The sequence below is a fragment of the Sinohyriopsis cumingii genome, chromosome 16 (assembly GCF_028554795.1).
Source record: "Sinohyriopsis cumingii isolate HCF-2022 chromosome 16, ASM2855479v2, whole genome shotgun sequence".
NCBI classification, from domain to species: domain Eukaryota; kingdom Metazoa; phylum Mollusca; class Bivalvia; order Unionida; family Unionidae; genus Sinohyriopsis; species Sinohyriopsis cumingii.
The window spans coordinates 51,935,751-51,963,637 of NC_142976.1; the positions used below are offsets into that span (position 1 = coordinate 51,935,751).

Here is a 27,887-nt window from a genome sequence, read left to right on the forward strand (position 1 = left end):
TCAGGAGCAGAGATAAGATTTAAAAGATGGCTACTGTGTTGAAAATAATGATCTCCAGATCAACACCATATTCATTTAGGACCAACAAGACAGCATAAGAATTCTTCTTTTTAATAAATTTTGTATGCAGAAACTAATAATTGTTAAATCTATATTCCTACTAATGCTTTGTGATGAAAGGATGTATGTGATATAAATGAAGATGATCATGAGCTAGATGTTATTTAACGAGTGCAATATCAGTATTGACATAATAAATTGAATGAACCGGTACGGCTTCTCGATGTTGTTTGGTAGATATGTTTATTTGAAAACATGACTTTCACAGTTATACACCATTTACCCATGTATACATGCCATAAAATATAAGCACAAAATACTTTTCGTTTTAGCTTGGAACAAAATACAGGAAGAAATGAATATTTTGCACCAGAGAAAACAGACTAAATCTTTATTTTAATAATATGCTCAAATTAATGATTTGTTAAAATGTAATAATTCTAAAATGTGAGCAATTAACTTATCAACTGATTAACAGCTATGTAAGAATCACCCTTAGTCAATGTAGTAAAAAATAAAATTAAATTATTTTGATTTGTTCATTAGTAATTTCTTAATTCTTATGAATAATGGTTCTTTTTTACTGCTAGCTTTTTACTGTTGTTATTTTTAAAAAAAGGGAAGTAATCCACTTACATATTTTGGTCTTCTAGTTCGTTTCCAATCTGATGACTCATATTCTTCAAGACACCGACACTGTTTCCAATCAGGTCTAGCTGCTCATCTTGACTTTTGATTACAAGCTATGAGGAACAAACATCAAGATTTAAATCAATAACAATATGCTGACAGAAAGATAAAATGTACTGATAAGCAAAATCCAATTACCACTACAGAACCATAAATATTTATGCACCTTCTGAAATGCAAATGGAATAAATAAGCAGAAAATGAACAGTAAAAGAACAATGAACAGAATGATGAATGTCAAATGAATGAGATAAAATAAGTACAATGCATAAAGTCTGCAGCAACAAGATTAAATCGTAACAATGACGAATAATAAACGCTACATCTTAAATGACTAGCAATAAACCATAGAGGCTACCCAATTAATCATAAGCAATAAAAAATCAACCATAAATGGTGAATGAAACACAATAAACAATTAACAAAACTAATGAAAACTCTAAAAAAATTTCATGATGTCTTTTATATATATTGTTTATCTTTTGCAATTAACTTGGAGTCAATTGCAACTGGAAATAAACAAAAAAACATAAGAAAAAATTTGCCTTCATATGATGTGACAGAGATTATTAACTCAAAGTAATGACTGTACAAAGATGGCACAACTTTTCTTTTTGTTTACTTTATAAGTACATAATGCTATGATTTCAAGATCTTTCCTTAAATATATCCCAGTTATTTGCATATGCTATTCAATTTAATGATCATGTTCAACTATAAATATATTTTCAAACATTTGGGATTTTATTATGAGTGCCAAATGAATTAGAAAAGGAGTTTCTGATCAATTACAAGCAAGAGAAACAATATATCTTTGTGCATGAATGTCAATATACAATATATTATACACATTCATTGTCATTTCTGGCTTCAACATTAAACAGCACTGCATTTTTGAGAAAAAGAAATTGATGCTTACAAAAATGAATTAAATAAAATTTAATGAATAATATCCTCATTAAGCCAAAATGAATGTGTTTCTGATTGTACTGGTTTTAAATTTAGGGTAGGTAAGCAGTCATTTTTTTGTGTCATCATATTTATTATAATGATTAGTATATATAATGTACAAAACACATCAAGTGCCTGGCTAGACTGACTCAACTATATACACAAATCAGTTTGGGGAATTTTTTGTTTTCATTTTTAAAATTTATTTTATATATATATATATATATATATATATATGTGTGTGTGTGTGTGTGTTAAAATGACCAGTATATATAATGTACTAAGCACTTTAAGTACTGGGCTAAACCAGCTCAACTTTACGCACAAATCATTTTGTGATTTTTTTTAATCCTGGGTGTAAAAGGTGCTAGGGTAGGCAACAAAAAATAAGGACATTTGGTTGACTGGAAAAAACATTTTTGACATATATAAGACCCATATAAGTACCTATGCAAGAGAAAATAAAGGTCTCACTGTTAAAAGGATGTTTTATGGTATATGTGTGCATGTATGTATGTGTGTGTGTGTGTGTGTGTGTAGGTAGGTAGGTAGGTAGGTACACAGATGAAGACATTCAAGAAATTACAGTTTCATGATTTACTAAAGATTTTTTTTCTCTCACTAAACCAGGAGTTCTATTTGCAACATGGAGATATAGATTTCCCCCAACTTTGAAAAAAATGATTCATTAACATTTTACTCTGAAACCATAATTGTAATTAACTTTTGTACATGAAAGTCAGGAAAGTTCCATCATTAATTGCTTGGTTATATAACAAATCTTTATCAGGCGAATGGCTCCAAGTAAAATAAATGACACCATTCCCTGGTAGAATCATAAAATCAACAACCTCTGTCCAGAAAATCTACTAAAGCCAAGTTTTTGATAAAGTTCCTATATTACATCAGAATTCCATTAAAGCTGCATACATGTATTACACAACTAGGCAAACATGTGCCGTCTACAACTGATAACATCTTTATGACTTCCCATATTAGTCAATCTACAACTGATAACATCTTTATGACTTCCCATATTAGTCAATCTACAACTGATAACATTTTTATGACTTTCGAACATTAGTGAATCTACAAATGATTTTACAGCCTTATGACTTCCCATATTAGTCAATCTACAACTGATAACATCTTTATGACTTCCCATATTAGTCAATCTACAAATTATCACATCTTCATGACTTTGAACAGTAGTCATTCTACAAATGATTACATATTTTACAACTTCCCATATTAGTCAATCTATAACTGAATTTACAGCCTTATGACTTTCTATTCTAGTCAATCTACAAATTATCACATCTTTCTGACTTTCAACATAAGTCATTCTACAAATGATTACATCTTTAAGACTTCCCACATTAATCAATCTACAACTTATCACATCTTTATGATTTGTTTGAAAGAAAGAAATGCATGCATGTCAGCTGGGCCTTACTACTTAACATCTCTTTTGAACAAAACTGAAACGACAACATTTTGATTATGTGAGTAGAACAACTCATAAAATATATTTTAAGTCATGCTTTTGTTGAAACATTGTACATAACCTAAAGTGACCTTCTTAATTACTTGTAATCTCAGTTTTACATATGGGGCCCCGAGTGGCCGAGTGGTCTAAAGCGCTCTTCGTTACGGTTCACTGCCATCTCACCTCTGTCTGCGGCAGTTCGAGTCTAAGATTCAGCCAATGTGGGCATTTGAAAAAGCTTGCCAGTAGCTTCTCATGGGTTGGTGGTTCTTTCCGGGGTTTCCGGGTTCTTCCTCCACCATTAATACTGGCCGCCATGTATAGCCTATCGTGTGCTGAAAAATGGCGTTAAACCCCACAACAACAACAACAACAGTTCTACATATGAAATAATCAACTATGTACACGAGAGGTAACAATGACTGTGATTGAGTCCCAATCAGTATAGCTCTCTGTCTCCCAGACACATAAATACATTCATCCACCCATTCCCACACACAAGCACAAATGCACATACATACATTGACGCTGCAAGGATTTTATCTAAACAGGGTAGCTCCACCCTTGTCATAAATATAAATGGGGGGTGGATAAAGAAAAGGAGGGTGAGGAGGAAATAGTCATAGTTCAATATTTACTAAATACTAACACTTCAATATCCATTTCTCTTCCTGCTCCACTTTGTCAAAGCTCTTTTGAAATCAAATCTTTTAAAGATGTCATCTACAGATGTATGGGCATTACTCTGTTAGTTTTTTTTTAGCTCAATCTCTGCCTTATTTGTGTATGAATATTGTTCTGTGCCGAAATCTCCCTTTCACAGTCTGCTGTCTGAAGGGGCATATTTACTGTATATCATGGGACATGATCAAATAAATATTTTTCCTGTGCCAGAACTTATTGTGAAACTTTTCTTTCACATATATTTTATGTACCAAGATTTAAGAAATGACATAAACTGTGTTGAATTTGCACTCTCCCAATACAATAAAATAGATACATAAAATGCTTAATTGATAATAAAATGAAAGAAACTAACCTTCTACTGTTCTCATTTATTCATCTTTTTTGTTCTTCATGAACAAAAATACTTCCATGGACTCATAGCATATGAATCCATTGAGTGTTTTGCTTTTGTCAGGTAACATGATACATTGTTCACTGACATGAAATAAAGAGACATTAATCATTTTTGGTTGTCCTCAACATTTCGTATATGTTATCAGCCTGAAAAATGTATCCAGCAAAATCACAAATGAGTGAGAGACAGACAGACAGAAAGAGAGAGAGATCATGTGATTAGCCAGCTTGAACAAGTTGAGAAACTGTTCTTTATGGTTGCTTAGTACAATTTCTACAGCTCCAAGGTACTGTCCTGTTCATACTTTTTCCCCAGACAAAAAGATTTGTCACTAATATATGCTCTGCCTGAGTTTCAATTTTTTAAATCAGTGCTTTGCGGACAATTATGCCCGATTTCTTATCTTCTCCATAATGCTATATTAGAGTTTTAAGTCCATCAATGCCTAATTGTCCTCTTTTAAGACAGAGATATTTTGATAAAATAATTATCTTTACATTTTAATTTCAATTAATTTCAATTTCAATTCTTATTTATTCAATTTATCATAAACCTTATAGGGCAATATATTTTTGTAGCACCGCAATATCCTGAAGTGCTATATTGCTTGTGAAAAGAAATGAAAACTACCTTTAATTGTCTGTATTTTAATTAGGCCTGGCATTCTGTCTTTTTTACATTTGATTTAGAAATGCAGCTAAAGGAGGGGTTGACCTGCATCTGATTTGGTCCATCAAGCATGTACAATGGACATGTATTCAACATCATTTTTGGATTTAAAATCACTCACTCACATCTTTATTAACACTTTCTCAGCTCCAATAATCTGATATAGTTCATAGCTATAAATATCATTGTCATCAACACGATTATCTCCCAGTATTTGCTGAATGAAATCATTGTCTAAAGATGATCCATGATGGAAATCAGTCATTTTGGTGTTCTAGGTGGCCCATATTTTGGTGTTCTAGCTGGCCCATATTTTGGTGTTCTAGGTGGCCCATCTCTCAAGCATGCAAAGTCCTTGATGAAATGTTCAAAATACTTCAGAAAGCTTGTTCCAGGTCCAAATGTACCACTCTAATTAAGTTTAACCATTCATGCAAAGCTAAAGAACCCAGATGTGCAAACAGCTGCCTAACTGGAAAGTGACAGATGTCGTGCCAAGCCTTACGATACCACTACCTGCAGCATGATTTACATTGCAAAAAGCACTTTAAGTTTTAACAGTTTAAAAAAAATTGTATTCTGTGCAGAGTACAGTTTTATATGTGCGGGAGTTCCATGAATCACTGCTCTCCAAGTGTGCCATACCTGTCAACTTTTCAAATGCTAAGTAGGGAGACTGAATTTAAAAAAAAGAGATTGTGACCTAACATTGGAAGTTTTTTTGAGTCATTTTTTTAAATTCCCATTTTCACTAAACACTGACTGATCTCAAAGTATGCACCATTCCTCCATGTGACGTACCTTATTTTTCCCCCAGGACGTACCCTTGTTTCATATTCTGGTCAGCTGTGACAAACTGCACAACAGCTAAAGGTTAGTCTTAAGTAAACAAACAAGAAAGTCTGTGTGACTAATCGGCAGTTAATCATTATCATTGCAATTATTTTGTAAAAAGGACTGGTCCTCTGACATAATTCAAAGAAACCATGTTCTACTGTGTGTGTTATGCAAGTGCCAGCAATTGATTGGCAAATAAATGATGCCCTATCTTTTAAAATAGTGCCTAAATACGCAGTATCAAGCTACTGTACATGTGGCACCAATTTGTTCCACGTTTTACAACCCACCTTATTTCCATATTCTCAACTTGGAAGGCATTTAACATTGTTTACTTAATAATAATAATAATAATAATAATAATAATAATGAGGACTTTGTATAGCGCCTCATCTTTAGAAGCTCTAAGTGCTTTACAACATTAGACAACACCTATAAGATAAAAAACATATAATGATATGATTACAAAAACAAACACCATGAAATTAGAAAACATTAAAAAACATGCTGAGAATATTTAAGGTAGGAAACATTATTAGGTCTTTAAGTTTGTTCTTGCAGTCGAAATAAGTGCGTTTTGAGGGCACTCTTGAATGGGATCACTGTGTCTTTGTGTCTAAGTTCAGTGGGCAATTCATCCCATGTTGCTGGACCCTGGTATGCAAAAGAACGCTGTCCATATGACTTTGTTTTCATAACATATTTATTCTGAATTAGGTTTTTGAGGGCACATAAGCTGCATGGTATGTTTCTTATTTCTTCTTTTAATTTAATGATGGTAATTAATGTTTATACATATGATACAGTAATGCCACGTGTTCACTCGTAAGTTTCTTTGGTGGGAATGGAGATGCCATAGCATTCACAGTGATGATTTTGATCATTCATGGGATTGAAACTAAGGGCTGTTCCAGTAAAACATATACCCCCCGGGGGGAAGGCACTTTCAAATTCAACCAACCCACAACAGAAGCAATTTAAAAAAATTATGATCCACCGTCAGATGTGTTTTAATCGATGAAACACTGCCCCCTACAGAAGTATATTTTTTAACATAATTTCTGGCTATGGGTTAGTGGGTGGTAGAAGCGATTTTAATATTGGGTTGGGGACAGAAGCGATTTAAATGACAGCTGGCTGGAGGTAATCTACTGAATTCATATACATCATATAATCTACTGCATATTTTTATTTATATTCATTCATTATAATCAGTCTTTTGTCCTTTTGTTTTTGTGTCAGCCAAGTATGTCTCTGATACTGTGAAATCACAGATTTTCATGGTGGCTTATTATTTGTAGATGTCATTGATCAGTCCCTTAATACCTACTAATTTAACATCCATGAATACAGATTTTATAATAGATATTTCCATTCTAATACAGAAATCATGAATTTGTATCCTTACTAAACTCTGTGTTTCCTAAAGTGATCAATATGTCTTGCTATTTTTCTTTGTTCTCAGGCATGCTGCTTTTGATTAGAATAATAGTTAAATCTTGTATTGCTTTAAATGTGTGGTCAGATTCTATGATTCATTGTTATTATTTTTTCCAATAAATGTTTTGGTAAACTTTTATGATTTGTCAGAGAAAAAAAAAACAATGATGCCTGTTAAAGTGATGTTGCATCATTTGTCTACTTTTACACTATATCATTTCTTGTAAGAACATCTTTTTCAGTTACCGATGTCTTATTTTTACGCCTTGTTGCAAGACTAATATAAAGTTATAACAAAATATAGCAAGTCAAACATTTTTATATCATAGATTTAAAAAAATGGATGAAAGTCAAGGAATCATTTTTCCCAGAGCACTCATAAAATTAATGTCATTGCAGTTAACTGCATAGTCAACAGCATCATCATCACTGATGGCCTAGCAGTAACATTATGCACTTTCAATCCAGTTGTCACAGGTTCTATCTCCCACTTCTAGTCTTTCATATGAGACTTATACCTATGGCCTGAGGGGCTTTCATGGTAGAGTGGTATAAGATGCTTGTCTTGTGATACAGATCTGAGGGACTTCCATGGCTGTGGTACAAGATGCTTCTCATGTGATTACTTGCCTCCAATGTGCTAATGAGAATGTTGCCAGTTACTTGTGGAAGGTCAGTGGTTCTACATAAGTGGTGTTTGGTGTCTCAAAAGGACTTGGATTTTCTTCAGCAGTAAAACTGGCTGCCATATATAGATTCTCTTCATCTGAAAATGGTGTAAAGGCCATACTGATCTACTGAAACCCCGAGAGCTCATGTCTAAATGACTTCAGCTGTTGGAGATAAACGTCAAATCAACAGAGGCTCCATGTGCCCAAGTGTACTAAGGTGCTTGCTTTTACATCACTTAAACATCTCACAGAGTGAGTTTGTCACAGATCAACCAGTTTAGGTTGGTGGTCTTTCGGGGTCCTTCCTCCACCTAATATATTGTTAAAAAAATCACCAAAAAACCCAAAATCAAACCACAGTGAATCAACCAACTAATCAACTGTAGCAACAGCAGAAAAGGTACTAGTCAATCATTTTTGCCACAGCTGTATGAGTTTACAACTTTTGACTGGAGTAATTTTTGTAGACTATAGAATATCGTCAATTATGCCTTTCTGACAGTTACCTAAAAGTCATCATCAGTTGGTGCAAATGGATTTTTCATGGTGAGCATATGAGATGGAAAAGTCATGAGCAATCCTGCATCACACACTGCCGAAAAGTTTACATTTTAGCTCACTTAAATTTTCTTTTAACAATGTTCATTGTTCCAGCTAGAACTGTTATAACTTATTCAAGCTATATTCACCAATATCTGATGATATGCATCTGTAATAAATATTTGTAACAAAGTATGAGAATGCATCAATGTTTTTCAATGATGCATTTGAATTGAGCAACAACCACAATCAACAAACCAAGAAATAAAATTATTCACATCTCTCAGGCAGAAGTAGGGTATAATCATAATCTGCCAAAAGATTTATAATTTTTTAAATTTGCCAAATATTTTTTCCAACCATACTGATTCAGTGGACATATCACCAGAATTTACAGAAACAGACCAGAAGGTTAAAATTAATTTGATACAGCTTTTAAGTAGCTAAATTCATATTGGTTAGTTAACTGTACACCCTTTATTGTCTTCCTTTTGATGAAATTTCTTACTGAAGCTAAGAAAATAATGTTGCACACATAAAAAAAGGAGGCACACTTCTACTCATTATTGTTTTTATTATACTTCTCCATTCCAGCCTGTTCTAATGATCTTCTCCCCCCACATACTGTTTGTCTTGTTTATGATATGTATCTATATTTCTAACTTACTTTTCCTACTACTATACAAATGTTCTGTGAATATGCATATCAGTGTGAAACACAATGGGGAGACTAAATCCAAGATTAAAAACCTCTACATTTCTGGATATATTCTGCTTGGATTCCATATTTCTGCACAAAACTCAAGAGTTCGGGACTCTGCACTAATTCAATTCCCACTGTAAATTTGTGCAAACACCACGATATTTAAAATTTAGTAACTTAAAATTTTGAGTGCTCATGATCAAATTTATATCAGTATAGCCACATCTATGACGACAGCTTTTGTGAAGAAAAAAAACCATAACAGCCGCACCATTTTCTGGAGCTATACAAATTTGAAATGTGTGCTTTCAATACTGCACCAAAGAGTCAGCTGCTGATTTCAGTAATGAGTCATCCAAACATGGGTCTGTAAAGGGATGGAAATTATGTTAATAAAACGATGTCCCTCACTTTTTTCAGTTACAAGTAGGACAAGCTCTCAAAAGATTGTTTTTACTAAAATCTTACTTTCATTATCAACCAATCAGGAACAGTCAAACACATATATACTCTATTTTATCTTCACTGATTTATAGTATGGTTCTCATTCTTTCACATCTGTAGTAATGGGAGTCCTTGAACAACTCAATGGTTGCAAGCCTTTTTTGACCATGCTGAATGGACACACTGTAAGATAATGTTCAAGTAGCAGAAATACCATGGGATAACCAGACACCAATAAAATTGAATAGTCAAGTTATCTCCTCTGCAGGGATGCTGCCAGGATTTCAGGATGTACTCTAAGTTTTGTGTGTGTGTGATCTCCAATGAGGAAGTGGTGGTGGTGGGAATAGCCATTGTTAAATATCTCCCTAACACTTAAATATCTGTCACTCTTTCTTACTGTTCCACTCTGTTACAGCTCTACTGAAATCAAAATTCTTGAAGAGATGTCATCTCTAGTTGTATAGCAGTTATTACTGTGAGGTCATTGGGCATGGTCACGTGGTTGTGGTGGGGTCTTGGTTGGGATGGCATAAAGACTATAGGCTTACTCCATATTTGACAGCTAATTATGATGTTGCCAAAAGAATTAAAAAATTTCTAGCAATTCAGTTGGACTCGGATACTTGATTCATAGTCAATGAACAGGTTCTAATATTGATGTGTTTATTTTGGAGCTATGTTCCTCCATCACATTCAAGATTTGGATATACCAAAGGTGAAATTGGTACAGTTGCATCCTAAACTACTATCGTGGCTACTTCAGATGTTATTTAATGTGATACTTTAATGCAAGAACTCGTAGCTTCAGTGATTTTTGGGTTAAAAAAATTAATTTCTTCTCAAACAACTCAATTTGGTGCAGATTACATTGTTTTTTAATGATACGGTGAGAATTCTTGATGCGTAAAAATTGCACAAGAAATGAACATCAGATCAGAAAATTACTACCACTGGGAAAATACTGATAGGAATATACAGAAATAATGATATAATTATTTAAGTAGAATATGTGGTGACAATACGAGCGCTAGTTCTACAACTTTGTGCAAAATACATCTTGTACATCTATTCTGTTGTTTCTAACTGCACTGTAATATGGCAATAATTTCTGTCCACTTTTTATTTTAGTCCCTTGCTAATTAATAGTTTTAGATTTTACAACACTAAGCACATTTTACCTTTTGACAATAACACATCATTATAAATATTTAGATTGCAAGAAAATAGAAGTTACAATTTTATTAAAAGCACTGGTACCAGTAAGACTAAAGGAGATGGTAAAAAAAAGAAAAGAATCAGGATGAACAGATTAGTAATGTAGTAAAGAATCCATATATCAGAATGACATCAAGTATTTTTTCATCAGTTTCATCAGCAGTTAATGATACTGCTTAAAAATGTATTGTACTAGATAATATACTTTTTTAGTTATCCATTTTGCAATACAAATACCAAATGATGGCTTGGAACTAAGTGCCAAAAGGTGTGCAGAAAATACCACCATGATCTATATATATGGAAGAACCGAACATAAACAGGTCAAATTTGATCCATCTTGCTTTGAGTTTACACAGATGAGTCAGTCTCTTATGTTTAATGTCATTTAATTTTTGCACATAGAGAGCATGTACATCATTTGGTCATACATCTGCATATGATACAAAAGTTAGTCTTTTTATTCTTTTGTTGCTCAGTGGTTCTGCCAACTTGAGATCTACACACACTTAATTATGTTGTATGGGGATTCTCTGATGTTCCTTATGAGCATTAATCTGTTAATTGTTTCTGAATTTAATATGATCCTCCTCCTCGATGTACAAATATTATTCTGTGCTGTGAACTCCTTTCATTGCCCGCTGTCTGAAATGCATATGCATAACTAGCTTGAACAAGTTGCTGTTCTTTATTGTTGTGCAATTTTCAACATCTCACATGTATGGCTCCATGGGTATTCTCTCTTGGATATCTCTGTCCCAGAAAGAAAAGTTTTGAACCAGAGGTCTCGTTAGGATTTTAAAACTAAGAGTCCATGGCTCAAATTTTGGTAAAAATATGAGTCCCATCTGGAAAAGTTGCAGTCCCCTCTCAGAAAACTATGCCAATTATAGTAACTATTGGTTGCCATAGAGTTTAATTTCTTCATTCTTTATAACACTGACATATTTATAACACTGACATAGCTCTTGCTTGTCCATCAGAGTGAGTCTGAATTTTTTCGATCCAAGGAAGGTTTTATTCAAAGCAGTAAGCTAGGCATCACACACTTTCATACACTTGGCTAATGTCCCTTTCAAATTATCAGTTCTAGCAACTTTAGCCCTCTCCTGAATCTCTCAATCTTCGTCAGTTTGTCGTTGAACCCCAAAATACTCATTGAAGTCTAAGTCTCAACATGTCATGATTCCGAGGTCACGTGCACGGCTTATTCTGCTACACTCGGAAATGAACACAATAATTTAAGCTAAAGTTGTTTATTTGATGTACTGTTATGAATGACCACATGTACATCTCTGGGTCTTTCTGCTTCTGAATTCAAGCACTGTAAATATCAGTAGATTTTCCCACCCAGCTGCCAGTCAAAGCCTTTGATCTCACCGCTTAGCTATTGCAGCATGTTCTTTTGATGTACTCTTATAATGGTGACGATGGGGGGGGGCTTTCAACCACTAAATTCTGTCATTGTAAATATCATCACAGCTAACTGATCTACACATTTTCCCACTATGCAAGTGACTGAAGCAGGACTGGCAAGTATTTGAATTTTACCGCCCGCCTAAATAAAAAAAATTGGCGTCCAAATACGCGTGATTATAAGCGTTTCTGAGACCTCTGTCAGTTTTCGCTAACATGAACCCTGCCAAAGATTCACTTCCTTGAATCAGTGTTTTGCTGCCTCTTATGCCAGATTTTTCTCTTCCATAATGCTGTATTAGGGTTTAAGTCCAACATTCCCATAGTCTGCTTGTTTAGACATGGGTATATTTAATAAATATAACCGGCATATTGTCCATCCAACACGTATATCGGACTCACTCAACATCAATTTTGGGCTCAAAATCAAACACTAGTATTTTCAGTGACATTTTTCCAATGTCCAGACGGATATACATGAAATTCATTGTCATCATAGCTATCACCAGCTAGTATTTGCCGACTGAAAAACGTCATTTGAAGACAAACCGTGTTGTGATTCAACCATTTTGGTTTCCTCTGTGGCCCTTATTGGAAACACGCATTTGTAAAACTTCCACGATGAAAGTAGGGCTAAAACTCCATAAAATGCAAGTTCCAGGGCCAATGAACGAATCAAATTTCGTTTAACAGCCATTCATGTCGAACCGAAGTATCCAGATATCTGGATGTCGCATGAAGTGTTGTGCGATGGCTGCGGCAGCGCAAATTACGTCATGAAATGCACTTTTAAAGTTAAAGTTAAAAGTTTAATAAAAATTGCATACTGCGCAAAGAACATTTTTTATATCCGCAGCATTGACGTAATTTGCCGAACGCATATCACTGCTTTAAAAGTACGTGAATTCGTACAAAGTATGTGCACTCGCGTGTACTGGCATCATTTTCTGACCCAATGTTTTATTCACGTTAGACCGCTAGGAGGGGGGTAGATGCGATTTTAAATATATATTCGGGTTTTTTTTTCTTTCTTCTTTCTGACAGACCCACCAGCGATTTTTCATTTTGTTAGCACAACCCACAACAGAAGTGATTTTCCTAACCAACCTTCCACTGTCAGAATTAAAATAGTTTGAAACACAACCTTCTACAGAAGTTTTTTTGAAGTGCCATCCCCGGGGGGGATATATGTTTTACTGGAACAGCCCTAATTGCTGACCATTTTATTGTTGTGGTTTATTTTCAGATTTTAGAATTATTGTAGTTTTTTTTATATAAAAAAATCATAAACTGACATGAATAATGGTCAAAATTAACATTATGGGTAGTGTGATAATAATTATTTCATAACAACACTATTCATGGGTGATAAAATAAAACATGGCTTCTGTGGATTGCATAAAGTATATCTATTTATGTAGCTTTTTTATAGGAGAAATGAAAATCAACAGACATAATGTAATAATCTGGGGGTAGGCATGGAACGACTCCAAAAATCAGAATTTTTTTCCCCCAGTATTAGAGGTGACAGGTATCTTGTGCAAGTTAGTAAAAAAAATTGTGCAATATCCACATTTATGTGCTCTGGCAGCATTTCTGCATATATACATACATATATGGCAGCATAAAAATTTGCTCTTATTTATTTTGTAAAAGTTAACAAAGATTTGAGCACACAATGTTCAATGAAATGGAACAATATGAACAATTTACATTTTTTAGCTTTATGTATTTGCTAGCACATGCCAACATGTAACATAATTTTTGTTTGACAGATTAACAAATGCTCTCAAGAAATTTAAATTAACAAATCATAATTTTGAGCCATTTTTGGACTTTTCAACTAGCGCACAGTTCATACTTTCTTGAAACAACATGTTACTTGACATGGAATACTGGAGAAGCAACAAACTATACCCAAATCTCTGTCTCTCTCTGTTACATACACTTTTATGCTACATCACTTAAACTGACTTCACATAACTTTCATACAAATATTAACTACCCTGCTATTGCATGGTGGGACATCAGTTTCACATTTGTGGCTTTGACAGCAGCAGTATTGTCATCAGTATTGTCAACAATATTAATGTTTAACACTAATCCTTTTGAACAAAATCTTTAGCAGGGTGCATACATCGGCAAATAGATTTACATGAGCTCAGACTCAGCAGAACGTGTTTGGTGACTATGTTGCATTTTATATTATTTCTAGCGAGTCAGGTAGCATGCCTATTTGAGTGTACTCAGCAGAATACACGTGTCTGGTGACTATACTGCATTTTATATTATTTTTCAGCTTCATCTACAGGATCCATTTTTCTCAATTTTCTTCACTCAAGAAATTCTTGTCGTGTCAATACCAGCAGGTAGTATATTTAGACCCAATGTAATATATTTCATATATATGTCAGCATAAGTCGATTATGATGTAACAATGCATTCTTAAGCTGGTTTGTCAATCTGAATAAAGGATTTGTTTATGACACATAGATACATTCCAGTGCATTTTATATCCAAGTATGCAGCTTCCTTTCATGGTACTCCAAATCCAAAACCATATATACCAGTTTAAACAGCCCAAAATGTTGTCACAAAAACACTCTCCAGAATGTATATTTTGTCACCAATAAGGACAGAAAATTTCAATTTGTGACATTAGTGAAGTACAGTGTGATTCCTTAATGAACCTTTTACATTATTATTTAAACATTTAAGAAAATAAATATTTTTGTGTACAAGAAAAATACATATACATGAAATTTCTGGAGCCACACCTCGATCATGTTAAATCAAATTTCATGTTATAACAGAGAGTGTTATAGCAGGATCACACTGCTAAGACTGATAGATAAATACTATATATATACTGGAATCAAAATATAGGCACCAATACGACAGGAGTGCTGATCTCATGTTTTTTTTAATGCCAGTTTCACCTGCATTGATAAGCCCCAGATAGAAATCTTAAAAATAAATTATCATCTGCAAGAGGCTGCATGTTCAAAACCCAGCAAAGTCATACCAAAGACATAAAATGGTACTAACAGCTGCTTCAATAGGTGTTCAGCAATAAGAGGCTAATGTTAGGACTGGTCAGTCTGGTGACTGAGTGGGACATGATGTTACATGTCTGTGGCATGATGCTCCAGTGCTAGACATCACTATAAACTGCCACACTGCAGACACCATAGTGGTATGACTGAAATTTTTTTAACTATGTCAAAAATCAAGATCACACACACACACACTCACTCTTTTTACTAGTCACCTACAGAATGAAAATTGTTGGCCATTTTTATAAGAGCTGGCTATGAGTCAATTATGGGAGACTGGCTTTACTTTTATTTTAAACTAGTGTTATTTCTATGGCCCACAGTAGCAAAATCTGTTTCATTTCATGTTGCCCAAAACCTTAACTGCCCTCTCTGAACTATGACTATCAGTTGTAGCCCAAAATTCAGTCCCTATATAATGTGTCACAATCATTCAATTACATGCAGAAATTTCAGTCAATGAAAAATGTCAAATGTCACTGATATTGCAATTTTTGTACATTTGGCTTTTGATGCCCTTCCATGGAACCCAAGCAAGAGGTCCAAAAGTAATACCCACTACTGCAGCTGGTTACCACATCGGCAACTTTTCTTAGCAAGATTGGTGAATTTCCACCAATTGGTTTAGGACATGGATAGACACAGGGTATCATCACAAGTTAAACAGTGCTTTGAATAAAAGTTAGGTTTGAAATAAAGTATACAACATTATGTGATCAAAAAGCACACAGTACTGAAACAGAAAATAAGGAGGCCGTGTACAAAGCTAATGACTTTGTACATAGCAATGCTGCAATAATCTACTTTATCATTCTATGCTTACGATCCTATCAAAATGTCTAGTTTTTAAACTTCTTCACTTGATAATTGTTGAGGTTTTAATTTTGTATACACCTAAAAAAAACGATAAAAAGAGATAATAAATAAATTGGAAAATACTGTAGCTGTGAAATGATCTACAGATTAGACAATAGGAATTAGGTACTCATAATTGATAAGGGCTGTTCCAGTAAAACATATACCCCCCAAGGGAAGGCACTTTCAAATTCAACCAACCCACAGATAGGACTGTTAGGACCTCAAATTTATGTGCAAAAATAATGTACAACAAATGTACATATCCATCAATCTTGGTGTAGCTATATCTTATTGTTAGTGGTGATTACATTTATGACAAAATGTCCAAAATAAACCCAATCTTTTTCAACATGATTTATACTGTAAAACTGACCATATGTAAAATATTAACATGCCATAAACAACTGTCTTGAAATAACAGAAGGGTAATACCATTTGTTGGTCCTGAGTCTCCTCAATAAATCTCTGATTTGACCTCTCTGCTTCCTCATCCAGTCGAGTGTACCTGTTGTATGGGCTGCTGGGACCATTGGAATTCAACAGGGACTGAAAAACATTTAATGATGCCAATGAAACTTGTCAACTTAATGAACTTCGGAGCAAGAAAATTGAGTTCCTTGCTTTCTCCAGCTATATTTTATTTACAGTGGATTTTGTAAATATCTTGCCAATACAGTAAACCAGTCAAGGGAGACCAAGCTTCCGGTCATTAACAAAAAGTTTCTCAAGAATAGTGGTCTTTAAAATGAGGTCATCAAAAGAAGTAGCAATTTAATTAGCATATTAAGAATCATGGTCTTCCTTATTGATGTTCAAGATATGTTTTACTGTAATAGAAATCAAATTACACTGAGACCTGATTATAATGATCTCAGGTTTGTAATTTTCTTTGATTAATGTGTGTAAGTGTAACTGTGTTAGGGTAAAATTAATACATGCAGCACAAATAATAGCTATATCATGCTAAATAAAACTATTACTACCAAGAAGTCTTAATTGTATCTCCAAAAATACTTATTGAAACATTAGGAATAGATTCTTTGGAGGCACTCTTAACGGTTGCAAATGAAAGTAAACATTCAGGATATGTGTGGCCAACTAGTGAGAACAATGGAAGTAAATCTACAAGAGTTACTTTGCTTCATCTATCTGACATATAGACAGAAAGCGGGATTTTATGTCTTTCAAGGAGGGCTGGATTCACAAGTAACAGAGAGTAATTTCCTAATATTAATGTGATCAAGTTATGTATCTGACAGAGAAATATGAAGTCCTTAAAATACAGGATCAATTGAAGTTATATAAAACATTCTAGTGGTATATCATCAGAAAGTGCCATAATTTAGTTCACAAATAAAACTTCTTTCACACATGATGGAAGTCAATTCATTCAACAATATGTTCTACTGTCAGTGGACACAGGGAAAGGCATTCACTTAGGCTGCAGTTTACACTTTAGAACGTAAGCAAGACACAGATATGCATGTCATATAAGTCATCAGCAATATTGTACAATATAATGGGGTGAGGGGTTACCTTATTTTGCAATGATGGCTGTGGCACTCACCTTGAAACATTATTTAAATACCAAGTCATGTGTTTCTTCAAGAAATAATGACTTAAATACAAACCCTATGCTAATTACTGATACTATACAGATGGACAAACACATCATCAATCCACAAGCCAAAATTATTCTGCAATCTCACTAATAAAACTACTACTACTACTACTACTATCAATAATAATATAATAATAATAATACTAACTTGTCGAACATTAGTTTCCTCCTTAGCTTTGACTTTGGGATTTGTCATTTGAGACTTCATTTCCTGAAAATACATCATAAACAGTGAAAACAATTGAGCTGAAATAGGTAATTGTTATAACTGCTGTTACTATGGTAATAAGTAGCACTGTACATGTCTATAGATGACGACTGATGTTTATATATATATATATATATATATATATATATATATATATATATATATATATATATATATATATATATGCACTGGTGCATCATGCTGCATACATGTAGCATCATGTCACCACCTACTCATATTGTCCTGACATCAGGTCAACCAGTCATAAATCTAACCTCTTAATGCTGAGCACAAAGCGAGGCAGCTGCTAACACCATTTGTATAAGTCTTTGGTATGACTTGGCCGGGGTTCAAACCCATGACCTCCTGCATCAAGGGGGATGATTTAGGCCACCTGAGCGGTATATATATATGTATATATATATATATATATATATATATATATATATATATATATATATATATATATATATATATAGATATATATATAGAGAGAGAGAGAGAGAGAGAAGAAAGAGGGAAGAAAATGTTTAATTATTTATAGGCTTTAAAGAGATTTCCAGTTTTCATTTCAATTAATTATCTGGACCAAGTGTGTGTGTGTCTCAATCAGTGCCCTGATGATTAAGGCAATATAATTGTGTATGATATTGATTATTAAATAAACCAGTTTATCAATACAATGTGACATAAATATCAGTTTTTTTCCTTGTAGTATGCAGGCGGTCTGATTATTTAAAACAACAACGGACCCAGCGCTATAATATAGTGTTCTAACTTAAAACAGTCTACATATTTTAAATATCCAAACAAGTTTTCAAAATTGTATCTGGGTTATAAAATCATAAAATAATGGAATACAGGGTTTATGATGTCATACAAAGATGACTATGTGCTGTTATATTATAAGCTAAAAGAATTTCTTCAGTTCTGTGATAGTATTGGTGATATGACTTCTCCTAAAGATTTACAAGTATCTACCAAGAACCTTTTACAATAGTGCTTTTTTTAATTCATTTACAAGTTAAAAGAAACATACAAATATAAGATTCAAGGCATACCACACAAAACATATAAAATTATTTCTGGGAAATGTGTACCTTTACAGCAGCTTTTGTTCTGTTTATAAATTCTCTCCGCTCCCTGAGTTCCATTTCTGAAATTTTAAACTTCCTGGGATTCTTTTCAACAATACTTAAGAAGGGTCAAGGAAAAAAATATTAATAATGCATGTGATTGGTATCGTCACTATACAGTAAAAATGTGTCAGTGATTACCAGGTTTCAATGATGCATGTGATTGGTATCGTCACTATACAGTACAAATTTGTCAGTGATTACCGGTATTCAATGATGCATGTGATTGGTATCATCACTATACAGTACAAATTTGTTAGTGACTATACAAAGAGAATAGTACATGAACACATGAATGGATTTTATCATGCCAAGAACTGAACAGAGATACCTCACAGTAGGTAACCAAGTCTTATCTATAACCTGCACCTTTCTGGTAGTCACAAGTCCAGCAAACTAATTACATGTACTAGGCAGCTACTGACTGAAATAGAAGCATTATCTTTAAAGGAAGAATAAACTATCACAATTCTTTTCATGCTAAACACTGGCCTAAGTCTGATGGTTATGATGTCTCTTTTCTGTGTACTAATTAAAAACCTAGTGCGAAATATATATGCCATAAAACTGAAAGATAGGAATTAAAAGCAATCTCCATCTATACTATGTATGTGACCTATGTAAAGCAAACAGCAAAATTAGGTCACAGTGACCAAGTTTTAGTACATGACATACAACTAAAGGTAAATAACTGCTGCAATCTTTGTGGTAACTGTAGAAAATTCTACTAAATTAAAAAAATACATCTACTCCATCTTACAAATTTAAAGTTTTTTAAAACACTTTACTGACCCTGAAATGATATTTATTAAAAATGTGTGTGTGATGCAGATTTTTAACATTGCTTTAACAACATTTCAATTCTATCACTAAGATGTCTGCAGTGTGGCAGTTCGTAGTGATGTCTAGTACTGGAGTATCATGCTGCAGACGTGCAGTATCATGTCCCACCAAGCCACATTATTCTGAAACCAGGTCAACTAGTCATAAATCTAACCTCTTAGTGCTAAGCACCAAGTCAGGCAGCTGCTGTTGATATTTGTATAAGTCTCTGGTATGAATCTGCCGGGGTTGGAACCCATGACCTTCCACATCCGAGGCAGAGGCTCTAACCACTTAGGCCATGAGAGTGGTCTATTGAAAATGTAGGATGTTGATAATGAAAGGCATCACATAATGTGGTTGTTATTAACACTAGCATGTCATGTATAAATACAATGCCTAACACCACATGCATATAACACCTAACAAAGTCATGCAGCAACATAAGCATCAAATAATCTGTGCGGAATTCCCAAAATAATGATATTCTTGGTCAAATAAATGCATCAACTTGCTGAATATTTCAAGCACAATTTTCTGTAACTCATCCAATTTGCCTAACCACCCTTTCAAACTTCTCTACAATCTCCAAATTATGATTAAAAAAATTAAGAAAATAATCCCCCTCCAAAAGCGAAGCAGGTCAACACTGCAGGTAAAGCATCAGATTGATAGCTGATATATCTGACCAACTTTCAAATACCACCACCACTCCAAATCAAAGTATATTGATTAATATGCACCTGTTAGTTCTATTAATTGAATTATTCCCAATACAAAAATAATGTCTCATGTGGAGAAAAAAAGATTATTATTAAATAATGAACATTAAGTGCAGTAAAACACCAAGGATCAGATAGATAGATAGATAGATACATAGATTAGATAGACAGACAGACAGACAGATAAAGGATATCCACAGTTTCTTCTAGATCTTCCAGGTCCCATTCTATGCTCCTCAAAGTGTTCCTCAGTTCATTTGTTGTCCACTCATACTCCTCCTTCAAGACTGTACCTTTGTCATCCACCAACTCACACCATCGTGTGTACAAGTTCTTAGACGTCTGGATGGACTTATGGACCTCCCTGGAAAATGGAAATGTATTCCTTAAATCCTAACAACTTTAAAATGTTGTTGTTGTTGTTGTTGTTGTAGGGTTTAACGCCATTTTTCAGCACACGATAGGCTATACATGGCGGCCAGTACTAATGGTGGAGGAAGAACCTGGGGAAACACTGGAAAGAACCACCGACCCACGAGAAGCTATTGGCAAGCTTTCTCACATACCCACATTAGCCGAATCCGAGACTCACACCCACGCAGACAGAGGTGAGATGGCAGTGCACTTTACAATGATGAATGGCACATCTCTACTGTACAGGTGGCAATTTATATGGCACATCTCTACTGTACAGGTGGCAAATTATATGGCACATCTCTACTGTACAGGTGGCAAATTATATGGCACAGCTCTACTGTACAGGTGGCAATTTATATGGCACATCTCTAGTGTACAGGTGGCAATTTATATGGCACATCTCTACTGTACAGGTGGCAATTTATATGGCGTATCTCTACTGTACAGGTGGCAATTTATTTTTAAAATTACTGAACCACAAACAAAGATATTAATATAAAACTTAAAGTTGATTCCCAATCTATCCATTTCTAATTCTAGATATCATGTGTTCTTGTTAATAGGGAAACTGTAGTTCTTGCATACAAGGTGAGTCCAACTGGAAACAAGATAGGCCATGCTGTCTCTTTACTGACTGCATCTAACAAACTGTACAGACCCAGATCTACTGGCATATCAGGTAACAGCAAATCTGGTTCTGTGCAGTTTGCAATTGTACTTAACTTTTAAATGAGTACATACAGTATGTGCCTATATTCAAAGTGAAAATACAAATCTAATGATGTGCAACGATAAATGATAACAATGATTGTAGCGGTCTAAATGAACTAAACTGTTGTTGTCATTTAATTTCTTGTATTAAGGCCCTATATAAGTATAATGCATGCTGATTTCTTTTTTATGGAATCTTCAACCTTTCCTAAAATGAAAACAAAATAATCCTCAAGTCAATTGTTACAATGGATCAATTCCTTTAATTTTATCTATATTCCTGATTTATCACTGATCTAATTTCCATCAATACAATATGGGGTTTTTGGAATGGAAACAGGCTTTATTTTTTATTCATGTTTTTCTTTCTATAGTCTGATTATACCTACCCATTTGTTTGTGCCCCCCTGCTGATTTCAATAATGGAAACATTTAACGTGATAAAATGTGCAAGGAACTTAGTCAATTCATTCATTGATTTACAATATCTAACCTGACTGAGAAGAGTGTCCCTAACACCGTCCATTTCCAGCAAAGGGGTATGTACGCGATAACATATGTATTCATGTCATCTGCTTCTGATATGGACAGTGTCGAATCATGCAAAGTAAAGAATGACAACAACAAATTTGCTTTTCACGTGGATTTAACAAGCGGTTTAATTTCTATGTTCATGTGTGCAAAGGGAAATAATTCCAAACTCTCAACATAATGGTAATTTATGGAATTATCCGGCAGTTACCGAATAGGATGAACTATGTCATTATGTTGTCTGATGGAAATAATCTAGCCCATAGTGTACGCAATATGGCGCCGTGTTAGTATGGAAAGTCTGTTAAGCATGAAAGGTGCAGGGGATGACAGTGCCATTCTAGTCACCGTCAGGTTAGAAATTATAAATCAATGATTCAATTGACTTAGTTCTGTGCACTTTTTATCACATTAAACGTTTTCGTTATTTAAATCGTTAGGGGGTACAAATAAAGTAATAGCGAAGAACTCGCCCCATGGAGAACTCGCCCTGGGAGAACTTGTCCCATGGAGAAGAACTCGCCCTGGGAGAACTCATCCCAGGTGTCAGGATAAGTCACCCCATGGTTGTCGGAGAGGTTGCCCCACTTCGCCTGAAAAAGTCGCCCCAATGATCATAAATAGCAATTCTGAGATGTCGCCACATGGTTGTTAAGGCTTTAAATTTTGTTATTTTTCTTCAACTTAATAACTTATTAAATCTATAAAATTTGCAATTTTTCAACTTTTCTATTTGATCAACTCTGCTTCTGTATTTAACGAAAAATATGTGTTATCTGTCCCTTTGGTAATGGAAACTTTGATGTATCGCAGCTCGCTTTATCGTTGAAAACAGTACATATGACCTGGAAATTTTAATCAACACTATGAAATATCAAATTTTAAAATAGCTGATACAATTTTTTACATTTTCTTTCCAAACGACATTCCTAGTACACCGCAATTAACGATATGTAAGGAAATTTTGATCAATGAAAATCAGTGTATCCCACAGCGGGGTAAAACTGAAGGTAAAAAAAAAAAATTGGTGTCAGAACTGGGGGTCAAATAAAAAATGTGGGGGTCAAAAATGTACTGACAAATGTTCCTCTGACTCATATTTTTTTAGCTTGAAAAAGGATAATGCAACTTGTGCAGCATGCTCTCTCTCTCTCTCTAAACATACGAATAAACCAACATGCACAATTAACAAACAAATGCATTGTCCATTCAAAGAATCATTTTATTAGTTCATTTTTCTTTTCAAGTCACACTTTTAACAGTCTCTTTATAATCTTTTTGAAGCAATATTATAGACCAACACATTACATTCAAGCCAATACAAAAAGCCTAACAAATCTTTTGTAACCAGATGGCAGTTAATTTACTGCCTGTCATAAAATGTGTACTATCATCGGTTTCATTGTACTTCGTCTTAGAACAAATTTATCCAAAACTCAAGGAGGCTAATGATTCATCTTGTTTCTAACAAGTTATACTTGAAATTTAAGATCTCTATTTTATTGCAGCAAAGTTAAAAAACCAACAAAATCTGCATTGACCCCTTGACTTTGTAATCCAAATAAACGCATTTTTCTCGGCAAGTTTACTGATTTCTTTGTTGTGAAAGACTGTCTTGGGTTATAATGTGTTCTCCAGATATCCTGTGGCGAATGAAGGCAGATTTTTAAAAATTCTTAAACAATGTCGCAAAAGGATTATTCACTTTTGCAGTCCTCGCAATGATGCGATCAGAAGTCACACCAGTAATCCTAATCGATGTGCCCTATTCCAGTCAAGGGAATTATTTTCTCCATTTTTCATTAAAGTTAGATTCACAGTTACTCTTTTGTGTTCTGCTTCTTTCACTTCTTTGCTAATGATTCTTAGTGCACGATGTTTTAAACTGGAGGTCACTTTCAAGTGCAACAAGCATTGAGGTTAAACATAAGGACGACATTTTGCTAAGCTTGATGGAAAGCACGCAAGAGCTCGCGAAAGATGGGGAAGCTACTCTGACATAACATTGCCTGTGCTAGTCTGGTTCCTTGTTTCGTATGTGCCCTGCATTGCACTCCGCTTTACAAATAGAAGAGCGCAATGCAGGCAGTAAACAAAGCGGGGAACCAGTCAATGCCTATGCAGGAATTATACACGATGCTACCCTTGTCCAATGCATTGGATATTAAATAAATCCTGATCGCATTATGCGAATACTTTGCATTAAAAAAAACAGACGTCAAAAAATGTGTTTATTAATTTTCTCCAGCATGCGTCCTGGATGCACAAATGTGCATAAAGGGAAACACTGAAAATGTCACTTACGCTGAATGGAGGCATTACTTTAATAAACACAAATTAAACAAATTTTTTATCAATTGAAATTTGTGTTCTAGTTCCATCTTTTAGTTCCTTTTAAGTGTAATCATCATAAATGCAATGTGTCCTCTTGTAATTAAACGTAAAATGCGTCAATCTACCATAACAGCTATGTTCGCTAGCGTTTCTCTGAGAACCTAATTAAGTGCCAACCGTGTTTTGATAACTGACTTGTGAAAGTATTTGTTGTATTGTTGCACTGAATTAAAAGCTGGCCTCCTTTGTATTATCATGTTAATTATGTCTTTTGAATAATAAAAACTGTAGGTGGAATAAAAGAAAAGTTAAAAGGCACAAGAATCGGACTAACTTAAAATCTAGCAGCCTCAGTCGTATGAACTCACTTCATTTGATCAATCGAACAGTGTAATAAATGTTATTGTGTATGTAACAGAAACTACCTTAAATTAACCCACTCTTTCATAAATGTGATCAAAGATAACAAGGCAGCCAAGCGAAATGAATACTTCATAAAATATAGAGCTTGATTTCACAAATACGGACCATTGTGGGCAAGCAAATTTCATAGAATTCTTGAACTGGCATTTAGAGATATCCCCAGGGATTATAACAAATTTCATTATTACTTCCAATGAAATGCCGACATAAACATCGTACTAACTGAACAATAAAAAATTGAGTTTTGACGTAAACGTGTCACGAAATAAATGTCGCGTGTTTTTGAAAAAAAGGAATCTTGTTTGGTGGTGTATCAACAGTTAATCTAGTTCCCAAATTATGGACTACCGATTTCGCAAGATACTATTAAACACTACTACGGGAACCAGACTGATCAAGAAAACAAAAAGCAGTGACATAATACACAGATGTTTTGTGTACACGTGACGGTTGTTCAAACCAGCTGGAACGATCTTTCATATGTTGGACATTTTGAAAAAAAATGGTTTTAAACAGAATAATGAACATCATTATAAAAAGCGCATTATTAAATAATTATTATCGACGTGATTGTAAAATGAGGTTTCAGTCATTAAACAGGCGTTCCCTAACGCCACTCCCCCCCTACGGTTTTCTCAAAGCGATTTTTTTCTTCAATTTTTGGAGGTCCCTTGGTAACTCGTGCCTCGCTTATAGTGCGGTCTATGTTTGTGGACCCCGTAGTGCGCAAGTTATCGAGGGAGATGTGTAAAAACCTAAGTCATGAAGGATTAGATTGTATTGTGAAAGGAATTACATATCTATTTTCCATTTTGCTGTGTTTAAAGCCTCATGTTGTGTAAGATTATGGGATTTGTTCAGCGCAGAATCAATTATATGTGTAGGATAATTTCTATTTTGTAAATATGTTTGTAATTTTGTCAATGAATTTTGTAATTGACATTAATTTGAAATAATACGTCGGTATCATTTGGAATGACTATATGGTATACAGTTTTTACATGACATGGGATGACAAAGAATATTCCACATATTGGTGAATATTAGATTCCTTGATATGAATATTTGTAGAGATAGTGTTATCAATATTTTTTATTACATCTAAAAATGAAACATGTGTACTAGATGCAGTATAAGTAAATTTAATTGTCGGGTGAAAATGATTGAGGCGATCAATAAATTTTGTACACTTCTTCAGTTGAATGCTTCCAGATCATAAATATGTCATCTAAAAATCTGAACCAAAGAGATGGATTAAACTTTTTGTTTTGAAGAAAATCCTTTTCTAATTTACCCATGAAAGAGAAGAGTATGAAGGAGCCATATTAATACCCATTGACATACTCATTATTTGTATGTAATTCGTATTATAAATTGAAAATAATTATTTTCCAAGATAAGTTTTATTTTTTTACAAATATCTTCACTAGATAGTGTGCTATTATTAGGATTGTTATCAAGAAAATATTTACACACTTCAATACCATCTGCATGAGGAATGTTGGTATAGAGTGATGTTACATCTAATGATAACAGGATTTAAATTATCAGATAGCTGTGGAATAGACTTCAACTTTTTAATGAAAGTAGTTGTATCTTTAATGTAGGAAGGTTGTAAAAGACTATCAATAAATTTTGATAGGTTTTCAGTATATGAATTAAAACCCGATATAATGGGTCATCCGGGAAAATTTAAAGGTAAATAATGGTCAGGATTTTTATGAGTTTTGGGTAGTATGTAGAATTGAGGTGTACGTATGTTAAGAGGGAAAGTATAAAATTCCTCAAATAGTGAATTATTATTTTTAGCGATTTCATTAATGCATGTTGAATTTTTTAATTTAATTTCTACTGACGGGTCTTCGATAATATGTTTGTAGTATTTTTCTTCATTTAACTAACGTTCAACTTCTTTAACATAATCATCTTGATTCAAAATAATAGTGTTTGACTTGTCATCCTTTTTAATCACCCTACTGTCGTCATTCATTAGATTACATAAAGACTTAATTTCGTTCTTATAAATATTACTATGATAGTGATTTTTATGATTACTAGTTAATATATCTTTTGTGATAGCATGCATATATATATATATATATATATATATATATATATATATATATATATATATATATATGAATCACGTAAAAGATGATTTAATTCGGTTATAAAAAGGTTATCTGGTTGACAAGTTTTGGGGCGACTTCTCCAACCAATTGGGGCAACTTCTCCAACTACTCTGGGGCGACTTCTCCAGATACGTTGGGGCGAATTCTCCCAGGGCGAGTTCTCCGCATACCCAAACAAAGGGGGATGTATAGTCAGGCTATAAAGCTATAATCGTGAACATGCATAATCTGGGTTGCGTTTTATGATTAAGACACTTAATGCTAATAAATTTCGCTAATTCTAATGGATTATAAGGTAAGTCAGCTAGGAAACTAACTCTTTTACGACAAAGAATGGGTCCTCCAGGGACATTTATGGGTTGTAATGTTATAAAATACGACACAAAAAAGTCTTCAGTCCATTGTTTGACAATTCAGACACATCGCTACTTTAACCTCCAGCACGAAAGAGTAGCAAATCGGTGCAAGGCTGAAATTTATCATTCCTTATTATTGTCCGTGAGAGGACGTTCAAGAGACCCATGTTCTTATGCTCTGTAAGTCAATTTCTCTGACACAGAGGCAAATGTGCTAAATTTTAATATAAAAAAAATACTTTCAAAATTGGGAGTTACTATTCAGCCCTAACTTGCCCTAATCAATTCTAAAGTCAAGATCATACAAGTCATGTATGCGCATTTACTCATCGTAAATTAAATATATATAGT

The 27,887-nt window shown here is 34.0% G+C and overlaps 1 protein-coding gene across 1 annotated transcript in view; it reads right to left on the reverse strand.

The window, feature by feature from the left end:
- Window positions 1–27,616, reverse strand: part of LOC149780403 (syntaxin-6-like) — a 36,672-nt gene extending 9,056 nt beyond the window's left edge. The window contains exons 1-6 of the mRNA XM_089937327.1: window positions 27,498–27,616; window positions 20,827–20,996; window positions 19,053–19,147; window positions 17,893–17,955; window positions 16,556–16,669; window positions 697–803 (exon numbers count right to left, since the gene is read on the reverse strand). Coding sequence (XP_089793453.1) covers window positions 697–803; window positions 16,556–16,669; window positions 17,893–17,955; window positions 19,053–19,147; window positions 20,827–20,996; window positions 27,498–27,532 — 584 coding nt within the window. The 5' untranslated portion in view covers window positions 27,533–27,616. The remainder of the gene's footprint in view (window positions 1–696; window positions 804–16,555; window positions 16,670–17,892; window positions 17,956–19,052; window positions 19,148–20,826; window positions 20,997–27,497) is intronic.
- Window positions 27,617–27,887: the final 271 nt, after the last annotated feature.